The 21,173-nt window shown below is 41.3% G+C and overlaps 2 protein-coding genes across 2 annotated transcripts in view; both read right to left on the bottom strand.

Moving 5' to 3' along the window:
* Window positions 1–20,116, bottom strand: part of LOC136148229 (mitochondrial adenyl nucleotide antiporter SLC25A24) — a 65,623-nt gene extending 45,507 nt beyond the window's left edge. The window contains exons 1-2 of the mRNA XM_065907650.1: window positions 19,796–20,116; window positions 3,483–3,609 (exon numbers count right to left, since the gene is read on the bottom strand). Of these exons, the coding sequence (XP_065763722.1) occupies window positions 3,483–3,609; window positions 19,796–19,978 (310 nt within the window). The 5' untranslated portion in view covers window positions 19,979–20,116. The remainder of the gene's footprint in view (window positions 1–3,482; window positions 3,610–19,795) is intronic.
* LOC136145503 (mitochondrial adenyl nucleotide antiporter SLC25A24-like) overlaps window positions 20,015–21,173 on the bottom strand; it is a 92,106-nt gene continuing 90,947 nt past the window's right edge. The window contains exon 13 of the mRNA XM_065903856.1: window positions 20,015–20,319. Within this exon, the coding sequence (XP_065759928.1) occupies window positions 20,015–20,319 (305 nt within the window). The remainder of the gene's footprint in view (window positions 20,320–21,173) is intronic.

Here is a 21,173-nt window from a genome sequence, read left to right as displayed (position 1 = left end):
CATGAGAATCTGGACAATGTAAGAACAGCCAGAGGCTTTCAAAAATAGCCAGACTTTTCAGCAATGAAAGTCTTCAAACACCACTCTGAATAATCACCTTTATAACTGCCCTCTCAAAGAAATACAGTTGATTTTCATTATTCATGCTGGTTACTTTCTATAAGGTCACTGTGAACACAGAGTTGAGGGAAAAGGAACCATTGTTCCTAAGGGAAATAATGGGGTTAGGTTCCTGTAAGCCTCTGGTGTTCTCACCAATTTTCTCATCAACTGATCAATACAAAAGCTTGTTTGCTGTGTGTTTCTGTTTAAATACACCTTGTTTTATATATATATATATATATATATATATATATATATATATATATATATATAAAAATTCTGCTGCTGCCAAGTCGCTTCAGTCGTATCCAACTCTGTGCAAACCCATAGACGACACCCCACCAGGCTCCCCCATCCCTGGGATTCTCCAGGCAAGAACACTGGAGTGGGTTGCCATTTCCTTCTCCAATGCATGAAAGTGAAAAATGAAAGTGAAGTCGCTCAGTCATGTCCGACTCTTAGCAACCCCCTGGACTGCAGCCTACCAGGCTCCTCCATCCATGGGCTTTTCCAGGCAAGAGTACTGAAGTGGGGTGCCAGTGCCTTCTCCGATACATATATGTTAAAGTTGACTCATTAACAGTGAGCTCATGGTCAACAGCACTATAACTCTTGTGTGAGTAAAGTGTTTTGACACATATATTTTTCTCCAAAGACACTTCACAGCCTTCCCATATTTAGGAATGCGCACCAACATTTCAGCACTGCTTTGGGGAGCCATTGTAAATAGTGAAATCATCAACAAAACACACAAAATTGCAAAAGACATAGCACCAAGTAGGCTGCAGAAGGACTTATTTACAGTACAAAAGCTATAACAGGGAAGCAGAGCGTTACCTTATTCTGTCTCAGTTAGAAATGTGCTCACCAAGCAAATGAAGCTTGTGGCTTCTATATGCAAATCCATGAATGACTGCAAAAGTGCTGTGAGTGAAATTTGGGGGTTACTTCTGGAGTTAAATTTTATCAAGTAGACAAATTCTCAAATACAAAATTCATGAATAATTAGGATAGATTATATATGCTTTCCTTTGTTGTTGGTTAATTGCTAAGCTATGTCTAACCCTTTTGCAAGCCAATGGACTATAGCCTGCCAGATTCCTCTGTCCATGGGATTTCCCAGGCAAGAATACTGGAGTGGGTTGCCATTTCCTTCTCCAGGGAATCTTCCCAACCCAGGGATCAAACTCGTGTCTCCTGTATTGGTAGGCAGATTCTTTATCACTGAGCCACCAGGGAAGTCCCAGTTTCCTTTATGAAAGTCTAACAAACAAAAATATGAACCTATAATGAGAAAGTTTTTAAATATACAAACAAGATAAGTTGAGGGGAAACTGTTTGATCCACTACAAATGTATCATAAGTTTCACCTTTACAACCACATTGTAAGTCAACTATACTTCAATTAAAAATAAAATAGAAAGACTTCACTTTTATTTCTTCTGGCTCATTTAGAACTTTCTGAAATTAACCATTGATATGTGCACACCATACATACTGGATGATCAGCCTCTGCTTACCTGGAGATGATCCTTAGTTAGCTCCATCTCCCAGCAACTGCCTGACCTAACACTATATAGACAGTCCCTTCTATGCAGGGAGTTCAGGGTGGGATGAAAGTTTGTGGGAAGAAACTAAGCTGACTGTAAGAATTGAATTTTGCTATAAGATTAGACTAAGGTAGACTTGGGGCATACAATGTAAAGTTCATGGGTGCTAATAAATGTTCTAACAGTACTACTTTCCACCACAAACTTAGCTCTTCATAGCTGAGAGTCACAGATTTGAACAATCATCAAAACCACTCAAAGGATTTAGTTGTTTGCTTAAATAACTTGCCTTGAATCTAACTAAAGTTAAGGTTCAGTATAAACCTGGGCTTCGCTGATACCTCAGTTGGTAAAGAATCCACCTGCAATGCAGGAGACCCTGGTTCGATTCCTGGGTGAGGAAGATCTGCTGGAGAACAAATAGGCTACCCACTCCAGTATTCTTGGGCTTCTCTTTTGGCTCAGCTGGCAAAGAGTCTGCCTGCAATGTGGGAGACCTGGGTTCGATCCCTGGTTTGGAAGATCCCTGGAAAAGGGAACAGCTATCCACTCCAGTATTCTGACCTGGAGAATTCCATGAACTCTATAGTCCAGGGGGTTGCAAAGAATCGGACATGATTGAGTGACTCACTCCGGGCTTCCCTGGTGGCTCAGCTGGTAAAGAATCTGCCTGCAGTGTGGGAGACCTGGGTTCGATCCCTGGGTTGGGAAGATCCCCTGGAGAAGGGAACAGCTATGCACTCCACTATTCTTGCCTGGAGAATCCCATGGACAAAGGAGCCTGGTGGGCTACAGTCCATGGGGTCGCAAAGCGTAGGACATGACTGAGCGACTTTCACTTTCACTTTTCAGCAAACTATAACCCTCTGGCCAAATAAGGCCAGTTGCCTGCTTTTACAAATAAAGTTTTATTGGTACACAGTCATGCCCACTCATTTACATATTATCTAAGGCTGTTTCTGCAAGATGACAGCAGAGATGAGTACCTGCAACTGAGATCACATGGCTCACTAAGCTAAATATTTCCTATCTGGCCTTTTATTTAAAAAAAAAGTTTGCCTACCCTGGTATGAACCATATTTTCAGTTTATTTGTTTAACTTGTTTCTTGAATAATAAGTCTGTGAATGGAATGGCCTCGACCACTTATGCATGGGGAGGGGTCTGAGGCTACATTATACATTTTTAAAATAAACTCCCTCTTCTTATCAAAGGTTGCCTCTGATGATAAGGGTTTGATAGCTGCTTCCTTTCTCCTACTGTGGTCCTTGCTTTTTGCTGTACATAACTGGGACTCTAACTCCAAGCTATTAATAAATAGAAAAACCATAATCCCAATCAGAAGGTATATATTAAACCTATCTATCTGCTATTTTCTTTTCTAACTTTCATATCAGAGAGTATCTTCTCTGATCGCAGGTAATTCTTTCAAAAAGACTTATCAAATATAAGATAATCTGAAAGTTGTTTAAAGTTTAAAATATAAAACACTTGTGCTTAGTATGAATAAAAATAAATCTCTCTTGCTCAAAGAGCAAGAAAACATAATTATTATTTTTAAACCATAACTTTAAGCCAAATCAGTATAAGGTTCCATAATTAATATTTTACAAAAGACCCTACTCACAATTTATGATTCATTGCACAAAGCTACATATAACTTTTCCTCACTAAAAACGTTCTATATAAAAATCATATACTAAGAAAAATATTAGCACAAGTAATAATTATCATCAAAAAAAGACAGACTAAAATATACATTCTTTTAGACTTTTGGAAGCATAAGAAGTGCTCCTTCATAGCTATTGCTAAACAGAAAAGAAAGACAAACCATCATTATTTTTGTCCAAACTTTTAAATGCCAATTTCATTTTTTTCTCATGGTCTTTAAGGTACTTCATAAATTCTTCAAAATCCAGCTTCCCATCTTTGTTGACATCACCAGTAGTGAAAATTTTCTGTGAAAAAGAAAAGAATTAGAGATATTTTATATGGGTTAAAAATACTGAATATTTTGTACAAAAACTTTAAGCAAATTGTCTATTTTCCTATTAAGAAATGTATTTTATAAATTCCAAGATAGAAGACAAAATCTTGACCTAAATTTAATTGTTTAAAATAGTCTTTTTCCCTTTGAATTTCCAAAATTACATGACCTCTTCCTAAAGATGATCCTTATAAAAAGCTGTCATATCAAATTGTCTATCTCTATCAAGAAAACTCATTTGTTTCGAGAAATATTATTTCACAAACAATAATATACATGCACACAATATATATATATAATGTACATGGATAAAATAATATAATATATATACTATGTATATAATTATATGATTACAACATAAAATGGATACTATATATTCACATATAATACTATATATATTATATCATACCTAATATGTATATACATAACACTATATATGGACACACATATATACAAAAGATAAATGTATACCTGTAATGTCAGGTCAGGTTAACATGGTTTTTTTAATCTTATAATTTACCACAGTAATGGAATAAAAAAGTCATATGATCACCCTAGTAAATGTGGAAAAATTTTTTATGGATTCTACATCTTTATGACTAAAAATTCTGAGCAAACCAAAAACTCTGAGTGGTGCTTCCTCAAACTAATAAAGGGTCTCTACAAAGAATTCTGGCCTTTTTGGTTTAAACTAGTATCAGTAGAATTCTTTTATCTGCAACCTAAATAGTCTTGATTCAAATGCCACCAATCATAACATTTTAAAAGCAAATGCATTTTATTGTCACTGAAAAATAATTACTGCTCTTTAATCACTTTCAAAATTAGATTGAGGATGATTTTCATCTAGAAATTATTTTCTGATTACTCAACGCAGACACTGAGATTTGCATAATCCATGAGAAAATGTCACAGCATTCTGGGGCCCCATTTCAGTTCTGAAGTTTCAACTATGAAGTTTATATTTTGATCATTGAAAGTAACAGTAAAGAGCTATCATTTTAGAAATTACAAATTAAAGGACATCTCTAACCCAGTCTTTAAACAGCTTGATTTTTCTTTTTACCCATATTTCATTTGTTGTTGTTGTTCAGTCACTAAGTCATATCCGACTCTGCAACCCCATAGACTGCAGCATGTCAGGCTTCCTTGTCCTTCATTATCTCCCAGAGTTTGCTCAAATTCGTGTCCATTGAGTCAGTGATGCTATCTAACCATCTCATCCTCTGCTGCTCTCTTCTTCTGTCTTCAATCTCTCCCAGCATCATAGTCTTTCCCAAGAGTTGGCTCTTCATATCAGGTGGCCAAAGTATTGGAGCTTCAGTATCAGTCCTTCCAATGAATATTCAGAGTTGATTTCCTTTAGTTAACTGTTTTAATCTTCTTGTAGTCCAAGGGACTCTCAACAGTCTTCTCCAGCATCACAATTTGAAAGCATCAGTTCTTCAATATTCAGTTCAGTTCAGTCACTCAGTCATGTCTGACTCTTTGCAACCCCATGGACTGCAGCACACCAAGCCTCCCTGTCCATCACCAACTCCCAGAGCTTACTCAAACTCATGTCCATCAAGTTGGTGATGCCATCCAATCATCTCATCCTCTGTTGTCCCCTTCTCCTCCTGCCTTCAATCTTTCTCATCATCAGGGTCTTTTCAAATGAGCCAGTTATTTGCATTAGGTGGACAAAGTATTGGAATTTCAGATTCAGCATCAGTCCTTCCAATGAATATTCAGGACTGATTTCCTTTAGGATTCACTGGTTGGATCTCCTTGCAGTCCAAGCGACTCTCAAGAGTCTTCTCCAACACCACAGTTCAAAAGCATCAATTCTTCAGAGCTCAGCTTTCTTTACAGTCCAACTCTCATATCCATGCATGACTACTGGCCCGTCTTTGACTAGACAGGCCTTTCTTGGCAATGTAATGTCTCTGCTTTTTAATACGCTGTCTAGGTGGGATCATTGCTTTTATTCCAAGGAGCATCTTTTAATTTCATGGCTGTAGTCACTATCTGCAGTGATTCTGGAACCCCCAAAATAAAGTCTCTCACTGTTTGCATTGTTTCCTTGTCTATTTGCCATGAAGTGATGGGACAAGATGCCATGATCTTAGTTTTCTGAATGCTGAGTTTTAAGCTAACTTTTGCACTCTCCTCTTTCACTTTCATCAAGAGGCTCTTCAGTTCTTCTTTGCCTTCTGCCAGAAGTGTGGTGTCATCTGCATGCTGGGGTTATTGATATTTCTCCCAGCAATCTTGATTCCAGCTTGAGCTTCATCCAGCCCAGCATTTCTCATGACATATTTTGAATATAAGTTAAATAAGCAGGGTGACAATATACAGCCTTGATGTACTCCTTTCCCAATTTAGAACCAGTCTGTTGTTCCATGTCCAGTTACTTGGCACTCAGCCTTCTTTACAGTCCAACTCTCACAACTATGGATGACTACTAGAAAAAACCGTAGCTTTGACTATTTCATTAAGCTTTCTGTAAAGAATCCACCTGCAATGCAGGAGACACAGGAGACAAAGGTTCAATCCCTGGGTCAGGAAGATTCCCTGGAAATGGCAGGGAGATGGCAACCCGCTACAGTATTCTTGCCTGGATAATTCCATGGACAGTACAGCCAGGCTACAATCCAAAGGGTAGCAAAGACTCAGACAAAACTGAGTGACTAAGGATGCATGTACAGTAAATACAGATTATTTATGAACAATAAATAAAGGTTCCCAGAGTTACAACTGTCTACTGACACTGAATTCTGAGTTTTCTTGTCTATTCTTCTGTGAAAACAAAGACCAATCAAAGGAGAAAAGGAAAGGGTATTTATTCTGGGCTTACTATAGCAAGGAAGTCAGCGAATGTCACTTGTGTCTTGACTTAAAGGCAGGAAGAAGAGTGAGAAACTTTATAGTAGCAAAAAAGGAGTTTTCCAGTGTGGCCTGACTGGAGACAGCTGGCCTGGGAAAACGTCCGGATTTAAGTGGGTCATCCTGTGTGATTAGTTGGGGGACATATTCAGTTATCTCTGGTTGGTCCTAAGTTGGAAGCAGGGACAAAAATTGGGGAAACTGTCAGTAATCAATCAATTCCTGGCCATTGTGGTTGATACAAAAGTTATTGTTTAGCTTCTTGGACTGTCACCAGAGATAGCATCCTGTCTTCCAGTAAAATCTGACATATAGTAGGTTGGCTTCATGGACTGTTTATCATAAACAAAGGGTCATCTTCTCAGCAGGTCATGGGTCAAAGTTCAGATATTTTCAAATTGAAATATAGTTGACATACAGGATTAAGTTAGTTTCAGTTTACAACATAGTGACTTCACACTTTCATATATTATGAAATACAAAGTTCAATTTAAAATATGGTCCAACCACTATTTGCATGTTGTCTCTCACTTTTCATAGCAAAAAAAAAAAAAAAAAAAAACAAATAAAATATCATTCAAAAAAACTGTTAGTTAACAGAATAAAAAGTTGTATCTTTTCTTTCTTAGCACCACATAAATATCATTTCTATATGTAAAAAATTAAATGAATTCTCAATCTGTATAAATAAACTTTCGACTAGGGAGGCTGGAGACTTATGAGAGAAAACTCACATCAAAACTTCCCAGAGATGTCACCTCAACTGAGGAAAAGACACATCATTCTCCCTGAAATATAAGTTTCTATGTGGTTACTATACTGCTGTAAAGAGCAATATTGCATAGGACCCTGGAATGCTAGGTTCATGAATCAAGGCAAATTGGAAGTGATCAAAAAGGAGATGGCAAGAGTGAATGTCGACAATTTAGGAATCAGCGAACTAAAATGGACTGGAATGGGTGAATTTAACTCAGATAACCATTATATCTACTACTATGGGCAAGAATCCCTTAGAAGAAATGGAGTAACCATCATAGTCAACAAAAGAGTCCGAAGACAGTACTTGGATGCAGTCTCAAAAATGCCAGAATGATCTCTATTCGTTTCCAAGGCAAACCATTCAATATCACAGTAATCCAAGTCTATGCCCTGACCAGTAATGCTGAAGAAGCTGACATTGAACAGTTCTATGAAGACCTAGAAGACCTTCTAGAATTAAGACCCAAAAAAGATGTCCTTTTCATTAAAGGGGACTGGAATGCAAAAGCAGGAGTCAAGAAACACCTGGAGTAACAGGCAAATTTGGCCTTGGAGTACAGAATGAAGGAGGGCAAAGGTTAATAGAGTTTTGCCACTAGTCAAAGCAAACACCCTCTTCCAACAACACAAGAGAAGACTCTACACATGCACATCACCAGATGGTCAACACAAAATCAGATAGATTTCAAATCTATCAGATAGATAGATTCATTGCAGCCAAAGACGGAGAAGCTCTATACAGTCAGCAAAAACATAAGGAGCTGACTGTCGCTGTGGCTCAAATCATGAACACCTTATTGCCAAATTCAGGCTTAAATTGAAGAAAGTAGGGTAACCCACTAGACCATTCAGGCATGACATAAATCAAATCTCTAACAGTTACACAGTGAAAGTGAGAAATAGATTTAAGGGACTAGATGTGATAGACAAGTATGCCTGATGAACTATGGATGGAGGTTCGTGGCATTGTACAGGAGACAGAGCAAGACCATCCCCAAGAAAAAGAAATGCAAAAAAGCAAAATGGCTGCCTGAGGAGGCCTTACATAGCTGTGAAAAGAAGAAAAGCAAAAGCAAAGGAGAAAAGGAAAGATATACCCGTCTGAATGCAGAGTTCCAAAGAATAACAAAGAGAGATAAGAAAGTCTTCCTCAGTGATCAGTGCAAAGAAATAGAGGAAAACAACAGAATGGGAAAGACTAGAGATCTCTTCAAGAAAATTAGAGATACCAAGAGAACATTCCATGCAAAGATATGCACAATAAGGACAGAAATGGTACAGACCTAACAGAAGCAAAAGACATTAAGAAGAGGTGGCAAGAATACACAGAAGAACTGTACAAAAAAGATGTTCATGACCCAGAATCATGATGGTGTGATCACTCACATAGAGCCAGATATCCTGGAATGTGAAGTTAAGTGGGCCTTAGGAAGCATCACTATGAACAAAGCTAGTGGATGTGATGGAATTCCAGTTGAGCTATTTCAAATCCTAAAAGATGATGCTGTGAAAGTGCTGCACTCAATATGCCAGCAAATTTGGAAAACTCAGCAGTGGCCACAGGACTGGAAAAGGTCAGTTTTCACTCCAATCCCAAAGAAAGGCAATGCCAAAGAATGCTCAAACTACCACACAATTGCACTCATCTCACACGCTAGTAAAATGATGCTCAAAATTCTCCAAGCCAGGCTTCAACAACATGTGAACCTGAACTTTCAGGTGTCCAAGCTGGATTGACAAAAGGCAGAGAAACCAGAGATCAAACTGCCAACATATGCTGGATAATAAAAAAAGCAAGAGAGTTACAGAAAAGCATCTATTTCTAGTTTATTGACTAGGCCAAAGCCTTTCACTGTGTGGATCACAATAAGCTGTGGAAAATTCTGAAAGAGATGGGAATACCAGACTACCTGACCTGCCTCTTGTGAAATCTGTATGCAGGTAAAGAAGCAACAGTTAGAACTGGACATGGAACAACAGACTGGTTCCAAATAGGAAAAGGAATATGTCAAGGCTGTATATTGTCACCGTGCTTACTTAACTTATACGCAGAGTACATCATGAGAAATGCTGGGCTGGAGGAAACACAAGCTGGAATCAAGATTGCTGGGAGAAATATCCATAACCTCAGGTATGCAGATGACACCACCCTTATGGCAGAAGGCAAAGAAGAACTAAAGAGCCTCTTGATGGAAGTGAAAAAGGAGAGTGAAAAAGTTGGCTTAAAGCTCAGCATTTAGAAAACAAAGATCATGGCATCTGGTCCCATCACTTCATGGGAAATAGATGGAGAAACAGTGGAAGCAGTGGCAGACTTTATTTTGGGGAAGCTCCAAAATCACTGCAGATGGTGACTGCAGCCATGAAATTAAAAGACACTTACTCCTTGGAAGAAAAGTTATGACCAACCTAGACAGCACATTAAAAAGCAGAGATATTACTTTGCCAACAAAGGTCCATCTAGTCAAGGCTATGGTTTTTCCAGTAGTCATGTAGGGATGTGAGAGTTGGACTATAAAGAAAGCTGAGAGCCGAAGAATTGATGCTTTTGAACTGTGGTGTTGGAGAAGACTCTTGAGAGTCCCTTGGACTACAAGGAGATCCAACCAGTGAATCCTAAAGGAAATCAGTCCTAAATGTTCATTGGAAGGACTGATGTTGATGCTGAAACTCCAATACTTTGGCCACCTGATGCGAAAAGTTGACTCATTTGAAAAGACCCTGATGCTGGGAAAGATTGAAGGTGAGAGGAGAAGGGGACAACAGAGGATGAGATGGCTGGATGGCATCACCGACTCAATGGACATGAGTTTGAGTAAACTCCCGGAGTTGGTGATGGACAGGGAGGCCTGGCGTGCTGCAGTCCATAGGGTCGCTAAAGAGTGAGACACGACTGAGTAACTGAGCTGAACTGATGTGGTACTGCAGAGTCCACTGGAGTTTTGATAAGTAAGCCCTCATCAGTCACAAAAAGCCTTTTAATACGGCTCACACCATCTATTACCAAGAACAACAGTATGGAAAAAATTTTGTTTTGATAAAGAATTATTGTGTTTCAAAGACTGAACTTGTTTATGTCATAATCTAGAATTTCTTATGAAAAGTTAGTTTATTCCTAATAAATAAATAAAAGTCACACTTGAAAATCTAAGTATAAGAGAAGCTTTAAAAAAGCATGAAGGGCAATAGGTTTAAAAAGAAAACACAACTTAAAAATCCAAGTGAAATTTACAGAGAGAATATTTTGCACTGGCTTCGTCTATAGACAACATCCAGTCCAGGCCTCTGATGTTATAAACGAAGAAATCAAGACACAGTGCTTGGCATATAAAACATGCTCAAAATACAACTGACCAATGACTGAATGGATGATTAAAATATAGACTTCCAAAGTTCACAAAGCTTATTAGAAGAAGGGTTTTACCAAATCTTAAAATGACAGAACTCAACTGACAGTTTTTTGAGCATGAAGTGCCAATTTTTCAAATGAATTTGCCAATCTTTACCTCTCATGGATCTCCCAGTCTTCTGAGTTAAACATCCAAAGAGAAAATATAATTGGAAAACAATAATCATACTCAATAATCACTTCCAAACAGAAAATTACTTGAAAAGACACTGGTAGAAATACATGAGCCATCACATACTGAGAGGGATCCTCTAACCTAGGTTGCTGGGGGAAAGATCTGCAAAGCAAACAATGCCCAAGATCATTTTTAAAAGTCTGATGATTAAAGCAAGTTATAAGGACATATTAGCTTGGGTGAAACCCCAAGACTATAAGTCATTCAGACTGATTGCCCTCCTTCAAAATCCAATATTAGGGAAGTTTCAACTACCACACAACTCTCAAAACACACACATAGTGATTATGCCAGTTCCCTAAAGAGTGGAGGGAGCATTCTTGGGATTGATAACAGGTGAATACCTTGAAAAAGGTGCATCCTTGTTGAACCAGTTTGCATCCAATATCTTGAGAACAATTTGAATTCAGAAGCCCGAGGTCATCTCTAGTTAGTAATTTCGTCTCAGGACTTGCCTTGATGTCTTTTTCCTTGCCTGGATACTTTGGAACACTTAGTAATGATTGGTTATTGTACTCCTCACTATAATCCTAGATTATCATATTAGAGCCAAGGGGAAAACTGAGAAAAATGCTTGAGAAGACTATTAGTAACATTGTTAGTCTTCCTACAGTAACGTTGGTAATTGACCTGAAAACTACAGTGGCAATCCATATCAAGTTTCAGTTCAATTCAGTTCAGTCGCTCAGTCGTGTCCAACTCTCTGCGACTCCATGAATCGCAGCACGCCAGGTCTCCCTGTCCATCACAAACTCCCGGAGTTTACTCAAACTCATGCCCATCGAGTCGGTGATGCCATCCAGCCAGCTCATCTTCTGTCGCCCCCTTCTCCTCCTGCCCCCAGTCCCTCCCAGCATCAGGGTCTTTTCCAATGAGTCAACTCTTCGCATGAGGTGGCCAGAGTATTGGAGTTTCAGCTTCAGCATCAGTCCTTCCAATGAACACCCAGGACTTATCTCCTTCAGAATGGACTGGTTCGATCTCCTTGCAGATCAAGTTTAGGAACCTGTAAACTTGACTGTAGGCTTCTCTGCCCAAGGCTCCTCCAGAACTCTCAGCGCCAACATCTCTCTGATCACAGCCCCTCTGAAGCCCACCTTCCGTCCATCCTGAATGACCCCTACACCGTGAAGGCCTTCCTGAAGCTCAAAGATGTCCCGGGTCCCGTCTTCATTAGGTGAGAGAACAGTTTTTCATAGGAGGCGTCCATCTGGGATGTCTCTGGCGGGAGAAGAGACTCCAGTGCTCCACGCTGTGACCCCGTGCGTCTCGAGGTGGATGTGAAAGGCAAGATGGCGATCTCTGCCCACCGCAGGCCGAGTTGGAAGAGACCTGAAGTAGCAGCTCTCTCTCTGCTACCAAAGTCAAAGCCCTTCTGCCAGGTACAGAACAGGAAGGCGACCGTGCAGGCAACGGCTCCAGAGCGCGCGGCGTTGGGGGCCAGGTCGCCGAGTTCCCGCCTCACTCCCTGATCATCCAATCAGAAAGCCTGTTTCCACCTCACTCCAGGAAGTCTTTTCTCCAGAAGCTTCCTGAAAGACTTCTGCACAGGTCTGTCTCTAAAGGTAGAACTTCTTTTTAGAGAAAAGTGGGTAGGGGAATTTTGAGACATGGACTGTGGAGTCCTAATGACTAGTGATATTGGTCCAACTTTTTTTTTAAGTTGTTTAGTCACACATTTCTAAGACTTCTTCTTCTAAGGTTAAGGAACTTGGGAATGATTGTAATGATGCTTGGAGCCTGAATGAAAATCTGCCAGTGTGGGCCTTTCCTTCTGTGATCTCCCCCGCACCCCGAGGCCAGGTCATTATGTTCACTGGGTTTCTGCAGTGGCTCCAGAACAAATATGAAATTCTTTGAGCTGCTTCCCTTCTAGCTCTAGGTAATCCTCTCAGCTGTAAGAGTCCTAGGCCTCTTATGATTCTAAGTCTCTCCCAAGAAAGTTACAGTAAGAGTTTGTGCCTGTGAATACATGGCAGACAACTTAAGTTTTAAAATTGTCCATGACTTCAGAGGCCAGTTGAACACAACTGTTAGATCAGTCAGCTGTGAACATGGGTACAGGAATACCTTCATGTGCTACACAGTCTGCCCCATTTTCTACCTATTAATAAAAGAATTACTACTAAATGGTGCCACGATTTGAGGAGAAATTTAGAAATCTGTAAAAATCTGTATTTAAAAAGTCAAGATCTTCCTTTTTTCATTTTATTGCCTTATTCATTCTATATCTAGATTGTTTGTTTGTTTTTGGCCCTATACTATTACAAAGTCTTCCAAGCCTAAATTGAATCAAAATAAGAACTTCTAGCTAAAATTGCTGACTCTTCATCAGCTTATTTTTCTGATTTCCATTTCAGTAAATTAAAATTCAGATTATTTCTTTTCCTGTTTGATGGTCTGAAATTTTTTCCTCAGAGTATCTCAGATGATATCCAAATATTAATATCCTTTTAGAATGTTCTAATGTGGCCTTCGATGAAAAATGAGGAGGAGAAGGAAGGGCAGGAGGAGGAAGAGGAGAGGGAGGAGGAGAGGGGAAGAGGGAAAGGGAGGAGAGATATTCTAAGAAAAAAGAAAAAGCAGACAGGATTACTAGATTCTTATGGGAATATTAATAATAACTACTGTATTTCTTTGTTTCTCATACTACCTTCTACAAACAATTCCTGAGTCCTAGAAGAACTTAATGTGAATTTTATCTCTTCTAAAACACTACTTTCATAATGAGGCAATTTGGAAACATGTAAAAGCAGGGTCATTCAGAAGAAGAAACTGTAGTGCATTCACCTCTGTCCTATGTGTCAGGCACTGTGCCTGCAGCATGCTCAGTTGCTCAGTCATGTCCGACTCTGGGACCCCATGGTGTGACCCCATGGACTGTAGCCCACCAAGCTCCTCTATCCACAGGATTTCCCAGGCAAGAGTACTGGAGTGGGTTGCCATTTCCTCCTCCAGGGGATCTTCCTAAAACCAGGGATCAAACCTGAGTCTCTCATGTGTTCTGTATTGCAGATGGGTTCTTTACCACTGTGCCACTTGGGAAGCCCAAGTTCACCTCTGGTTAATTCTTTGTCCCAGGACTTGTCTTGATGTCTTTTCCTTTCCCTGGATACTTTTGGAACACGTAGTAATGATTAATTATTGCATTTCTTAAAATATTCCTAAATTATCATATTCCTTATACCTATTTTCTACATTCTACACTCTTATATTTCACTATCTTTCCATCTAAGGCTTGAAGGAACTTAAATAGAAATCTGCTCTCTTCTACATGCTTCTACATCACAAAAGCTTGGCAATATGGAGAAGAGATCAAGTCAGATGGAATTTATAGAGATTTCACTTCAGTTGAGTATTTGCGATAGATGCAAATTATCTTGAAACCTTTACCTTGAAGAGTCACCCCATAGTTCTCATTTCTAGATCCTCAAATGAATTATCTCCCCAGGCTGTAACATTATACAGACCCTTGATGTATGCCTCTGAAATTCTCCTCCATAAAGACTGACCATGTAATCCTAAGTATTTGATTGGCTGTTGTGACCCAGGCTTGCCTTCACACCCTCTCTTCCTCCATCTGCTTTCCACATGGCCACCAGCGTGCTCTTCCTAAATCATAAATCTGCTTGTGTCTCCTCTTGCTTAAAACCTCCCAAGTGTTCCCATCACTCATATGATAAAAATCCAAACCATCCAGCAGGTCCTCAATGCCTCATTTCATGATCTGATGCTTGCCTGGCCCAGATATGACACTATTCCTCAAGAAGACCAATGGGTCACTCAGTGGAAAGTCAGTTATATTGGGTGCCACCTGTCATGGAAGGGACAATGTGTCTTCCTGGAAGAAGGAAGGTAGGGGTTTCCCCTTCCTGCCCACAGCAGTTCAGATGGCACCACTATCTGGGTGTTGGTGAAGTGCCTAATCCACAAGCATGAAATCACTACCTAACATAGCAACTGACCAGGGGATCCCTTCACAATGCAAGAGGTGTAGAAGTGAGCCCAAGACCATGGGATCCACCATCCGGAAGCAGCCAACTCACAGAATTGCTGGAATGGCCTACTGAAAGCAGAGTCAAATCAACCCCTAGGAGACAATTATTTGGCAAAACTGGGCTGCCACCTTACGGGATGCGGTATGTACACTGAATCAGAGACCTACCACGTGGCTCTGTGCCCCCTAAAGGAAGAATACCTGAGTCCAGGAGCTAAGAGGGGGAAGCAGCAGCAGTTCCACTTTCTGTCACTCCCAGTGACTCGCTGGGAACTTTCTGCTTCCTGTCTCCACAGCTCTGGGCTTTGCTGGGTTAGCTTCTGGTCCCCAAACAGGATAGCTATACTCTTTTCAGGGAACACAATAAGGATTCCATTGAATCACAAGCTATAACTTCCATCTGGACGTTTGGCTCTTGTGTTCAGGGACAACAGGCATGAAAAGAAGTCAGCCTCTGAATAGGTGTAACTTGGCCTTGATCAACAGGAGGCAGGGCTGCTTCTACACTACAGAGACAGACAGGAATGTTTATGGAATTCAGATGACCCACATGGACACCAGGAATGCCACTGAATACTCCCTGGCCCACTTAGGACTGTGAATGGGCACAGGCAACCACAGTGGCCTGAGAAGCTCAGGCCCCACAGGAAGGAAAGTTTGGGTCACACCACCAGGAAAGTTACAAAGACCTGCAGTTTCCAGCTGAGTGAGGGTGGTGTTTAAAATAGACCGTCAGTGTCACGCAGGAGACCGGGGTCCGATTCCCCGACGGGGAGCCAAAAAAAAATAAAATAAAATGGACAGTCAGGAAGAGAAATAAGGAGTGGCAGCTGTGACCAAGTGAAGCAATGGGGACTGTAGCTTGTCCCACTATCCTCCCCGAGGAAGAGAGGCCAAGAACAGTGAGGTGCGCTCCCCAAACCTAGGCTAAGAAGCAGCTCCGTGGGGGCCAAAGAGTGGCCTGTGGACACCATGTCAGAATGCCTACGAGGGAACCTGCTATAGGAGCAGAGGTGACTGCCAGCCCATCTGCCACCCCTGTGGACCGCTGGACCCACTGAGTCACGCCAAGGCCCCCTGGGCTGTTCCACCCGATGACTAGCACAGAAGGGGCAGCCAGCACAGGGCTCTCCTAACAGATTACCTTTCCTCAGCCATTCTCCTTAGCCCAGCTGAGACTTTCTAAGAACCATTCTTGGGTCTGAAGTTCCTCCTAAACCTCCTCCTTTCTTGCACTCTTCTAACAGGGATTAAACTTGCATCGTGGTCTGCAGACTCCTCTCAGCTCACCCCTGTCTCCTCTCCCTTACCCTTCTTCTGCACACCCAATTCCATCTTGGTTTCCGCTCCCAGGGAAGACCAGAAGTGATGCAATTGCAGTTGGCATCACGGTTAGCCCAAGACAAGAGATGGGAACATGGGGTTTGGGAACTGGCTCATTCACCACCCAGAAGGCAAAGAGCCCTGAGTGGAATGTGGGGCAAGGATGATGCCCTGTACAAGGTGGGAGCCCAAATACTGAAGATTTTCCTGTGGTGACCTGGGAAACAACCTGTTTGTGGGAAACAGCCTGGTCAGTGCAATGATTCAAGCATTTGCCAAATATAGGGGTAACCAGGCTACAAGGATAGGCAAGAAACCATAAAGATAAAAGAAGCAATTCACCAAGAAGATATAATAATGCTAAATCTGAATTCACCAGTAGTACAGTCCACTATATAGTCTAGTTTTAAAACATAAAAGGGGAAAACTGACAAAATTATAAAGTTGGCAAATCTACAATCATAGAGATTCTGACACTTCTTTTTAATAGTGACTATAATAACAGTACTAGATAATTTAAAGCCTATAATTAGTTGATTGTTTATTAAGTACCAGGTATTATTCTAAGTATTTAACATATTTTAATTCATTTATACTTCACAATAACTCTATGAAATAAGTACTGATATCACCTCTGTCAAAGATGTAGAAACTGAGGCTAGAGAGATTTTAAAATTTGCCTCAAAGTTATCAAGTAAGTAGCACAATTGTGATTTAAACCCAGATAGTTTGGCTAGACTTTTCTTACAAGTTCATCTATGTGTGTAAAAAGATGTTTATCTGGCAAAACTATGGAAACAAAAGATCAGTGGTTGGGGGTGGGAATGAATAGGCAGAGCACAGAGGACTTTTAGGGCAGTAATAACAATCTATATGACATTATAATAATGAATACATGTCATTATACATTTGTCCAAACCTATAGAATATACAATACCAAGAGTGAACCCTAAAGTAAGCTATGAACTTAAAGTGATAATGATGTGTCAATGTAGGTTCATCCTTGGTAAAAAAAAAAAAAAAAAGTACTATTCTGTTAAAAGATGTTGACAGTGGGGGAGGCTTATGTATGTGATGTCCAGGGGCAGAGGGTGGATGGGAAATCTCTGTACCTTCCTCTCAATTTTGTTGAAAGCGAAAAACTGCTCTAAAAAATACTTTTATATATTTATCTTATCCTATACAGCATTTCTGGGCATCTTACAACAGGAGAACTTTTGGTTTTCTGTCCTACATATGCTGGAAATAAAACCATTAACAACTGCTTTGCAATTGAATTTTTAATTGGTTAATTTTTTTTTAATTGGTTAATTTTTAATAACCAACTTTTAATTATTTCAAGTGAGCCACTGCCTTGTTTAGGGTATTTCAAATCACAAGCCTTAAATCTTTTTGTATCACTATGCTTAGATCATGAGACACGATCCTCATCTTCAGGATGTTTGGTATTAGTGGAGGACACAGTCAATAAATAAAAATACCTTTTGGAGAGACCAGTGATGAACTTGTGGTCTGGAAAAGCTCATCCCAGAGAGATGATATTTAATTTTTTTTAAAATCCTCAAAAAAAAAAAAAAAGAAAAGAAAATCCTCTATTTCTTCCTAATCATAAAAATAATAATGTGTGATCATTTTTAAAAGCTGAAATAATACAAAAATTATGAAGAAGAAAGTAAAAAGGTAATTTAACTCCTACCATCCAAAAGCAATCATTATTAAACTTTTATTGAAGAATCAAAAAAGAGTACTAAGAATAGTTAATATCTGGCATGAACACAGACAGTGATAGTATGTATATGTGTATATGTGTAAAATATATTTTGAAGTGAAGTCACTCAGTTGTGTCCGACTCTTTGCTACCCTGTGGAGTATAGCCCACAGAGGTTCCTCTGTCCATGGGATTTTCCAGGCAAGAACACCGGAGTGGGTTGCCATTTCTGTATAAGATACATATTTTAGGTATGTGACAAATAGATGCCATCCTGTTCTATATGTCTGCATACACATAGTTTTATACAACTTATTTTATAATATATTCTTATATAAATTTTAGAAAACTGAAGACATTTTTTATTCCTGAGTTCTCTCTTTTTCTTAAGCAGTCTTGCCAGAGGTTTATGTATTTTATTCATACTTTCAAAGAACAAACAAAGAAAGCATATATTTTGAAATTTAAAGCACACATTTAAATAATTCATGGGCCAGGAATGAAATCATACTGGACATTAGAAAACACTGGGAGCTAAGTTACAACAAAAATACAAACTTATGGGATGAGATGAAAGAAGTGATCAAAGGGATGTTGTAGCTCAAAATGGGCTTCGCTGGTGGCTCAGATGGTAAAGAATCTGCCTGAAATGCAGGAGACCCAGGTTCAATCCCTGGGTCAGGACGATTCCCTGGAGAAGGGAATAGCAACCCACACTTGTATTCTTGCTTGGAGAATTCCATGGACAGAGGAGCCTAGCGGCTATAGTCTGTGGAGTCGCAACGAGTCAGTTAATGAATCAAACATTCAACTCAAGAAATCAGAAAAGGGGCAAATGAGTAAACCTAAAGAAAGTATAAAGAAAAACAAAAGCTAATGGAAGAAAATTTAAAAACAGAGACAATCAGCAAAAAATACCAAAGTTGGTTCTTTCAGTGTATGAATAGTATAGACAGGGGGTGGGGGGGCGGCGGGGACAGGGAGAAGGACTGGCAAGAAAAAAAGATTTGGTGAGATTGAAGGTGGGGGAAGAAAAAAACAACGGCAGATACAGTCAGAACTTTTTTAAAACCGTGACTATAAGTACTATGAACCTTGGACAAAACGGGCAGTTTCCTAAAAGTTGTAGCTTACTAAATCTGACTCAAGAAGAAATAGCCACTTGAAGAGGCCTGTAACTACTACAGGCATGGAATGAGTAGCTTAAAATACAACTACTATCAAACAGTTGCTCGCTCTCAGAACGTGTTCACTTTCCCTCTCGCAATAGAGAATGCCGGTGTCCTCTAACGTTTCAGAGGCGCTGGAGAGGTTCCAAGTATCTCCGCCCCGCTGATAGGAGCTGCTCTGGGGACACAATTATGACTCAGAGAAGCCGAAATTGCTCAGACGACGGGCCAACCCTTTAGGTCAACTTGTGGACTTTGGGTATTAAGAATGTCTTAAACAATGGAATGTTGCCTCTCCTCAACGGGAAGTTGGGGGGGGGGGGGGATACGATGGGTTTTCAAACAGTTCTAAAACAGCAAATTATCTGACGTAAGAAAGCAGCTTCGAAGAAAGATACAAAATGTGAGCTTTTTTACATAACTTGGAGCCACTGAAGTGTGAGAGCTTAAAAAAAAAAATTCATTAAATGTTTACAGAGGCTGAGAGCTACAAAAAGGGGGTGGGAGGTACCAAAAGTACTGGGTACACGATTTTGAACTGTTAAGAGCGAGCTACAGCATCCGCCGCACTCATTTTTCTGGAAAAACACCAGTAGCCTTTCAGATTTCTACGAGCATCCGTCCCGGAGTACCTGGCCGCCTCTAGTCCGGCCTCTTCCTGCAGAGCCGCGGGCCGCCGCCCTAGTCCTGGGGCGCCCAGAGTCCCCGCAGCCCTCCCGGCCCTCGGGCCGCGCCCCGCAGCGACCCACCTCCTCGGCGTCCTGGCCCAGGGGGATGCCCAAGCTCTTGAGTCCCTCCTGCAGCTCGCTGATGTCCACCACGCCGTCCCCGTTGCGGTCCAGTTTCTGAAAGAGGGTCTCGTAGCGCGTCGGCGGCTCCGCGTCCTGGCAGGCCGCCGTGGGCAGCACGAAGCCCCGCAGCCAGCGCAGCATGATACCGGAGGCGCTGGCCCGTCCAGCCGAGGGAGCTCAGGGGGGTTGAGGCCTGGCGGCTGGGGGACTGCCACTTGCAGTCGGACGAGCCCAGCCCCTACGAGCCGCCGCGGCGCACAGGGAGTGGCCGCTCTCGCTGCTGCTCTGGGAGGAGCTCGCCGGCGCCGGCCTCCCCGAGAAGCGCGGGGGACGGGCCAGGCGCAGCCGGGACGGGCAGGAAGTGCAAAGGCTGCGGGGTGGGGCCCGGGAGGGGCACTGGGACCTGGGCGTGAGCGCTGCTCCATCTGAGTGGAGCAGTCGGAGGCGCGGGGCGAGAGGGGAGCCCCAGAGACTGTGGGATTCTGCGTCAGCGTGTTAACGAGGGGCGGGTGTGTGTGTGTGTCGGGGTGCCGGGGGGTGGGGGTGGGGGGGCAGGCTGTCGCTCAGGTTCCTTCACTTCAAGCCCGCCCTCCCTTTCGGCTTGTAGCCCTGGTGAACTGCCCAGAAATAGTTCTCTCCGCAGGGAAATTGGACCTTCTCCGGCTTTGTTTCGCACACATCTTTTTTTTTTTTTTTCCTGCAACTCCACAGATCCAGTCTCTGAATCTGTTTTCCATTCACAGAAATGAGAGAGTTGGCTGGCTGCACACCTGGGATGGGAATTAAGCTTTAAAACGCAGAGGAGTTAAATCTGAAAGCAACTGAAAAACTGAAAAGGAACACCTAAAATGAATACAGTGTTGTATAATTGTAGCTCAATAAAAGTGGGCGTGTGGGGGTGGAGGAGACTGTTTCGCAGAAAAAGTCAGCGTCCATCCGGGTGGATGGGGCTACTTCCATCCACAGCTTAGTGTGATCTGCCCGAGGAGTTTTAGAATATTAGCACATATCAGAAAAACTTCAGGCCGCTCCTCCTCAAGATGGATGTTGCTACAAGGCTTGGGATTACTGCCCAGGAAATTCAGAACTCTTACTGCATAACATGGGATAAGCGAAGGAACAGTGGACTTACAGAGAAAATACCAGGCAGGGTCCTAATCTTTCAGCTGTGTAAACTCGGAGATGTAGCATAACCTCCCTGGGTAGCCTCTCATCAATAAAACGAGAGTATGAGTATCTGCCTCTTAACAGAGTTGTATACTGTGTGTGAAAGATCCTAATACTCGCAAGTACCAATCAGGTGAAATATTAATTGCAGTAATGCTCTGTTCATCCA

Source organism: Muntiacus reevesi, chromosome 1 (assembly GCF_963930625.1).
Source record: "Muntiacus reevesi chromosome 1, mMunRee1.1, whole genome shotgun sequence".
NCBI classification, from domain to species: domain Eukaryota; kingdom Metazoa; phylum Chordata; class Mammalia; order Artiodactyla; family Cervidae; genus Muntiacus; species Muntiacus reevesi.
Note: the sequence above shows the minus strand (reverse complement) of the source record. Positions and strands in the feature narration are given on the sequence as shown.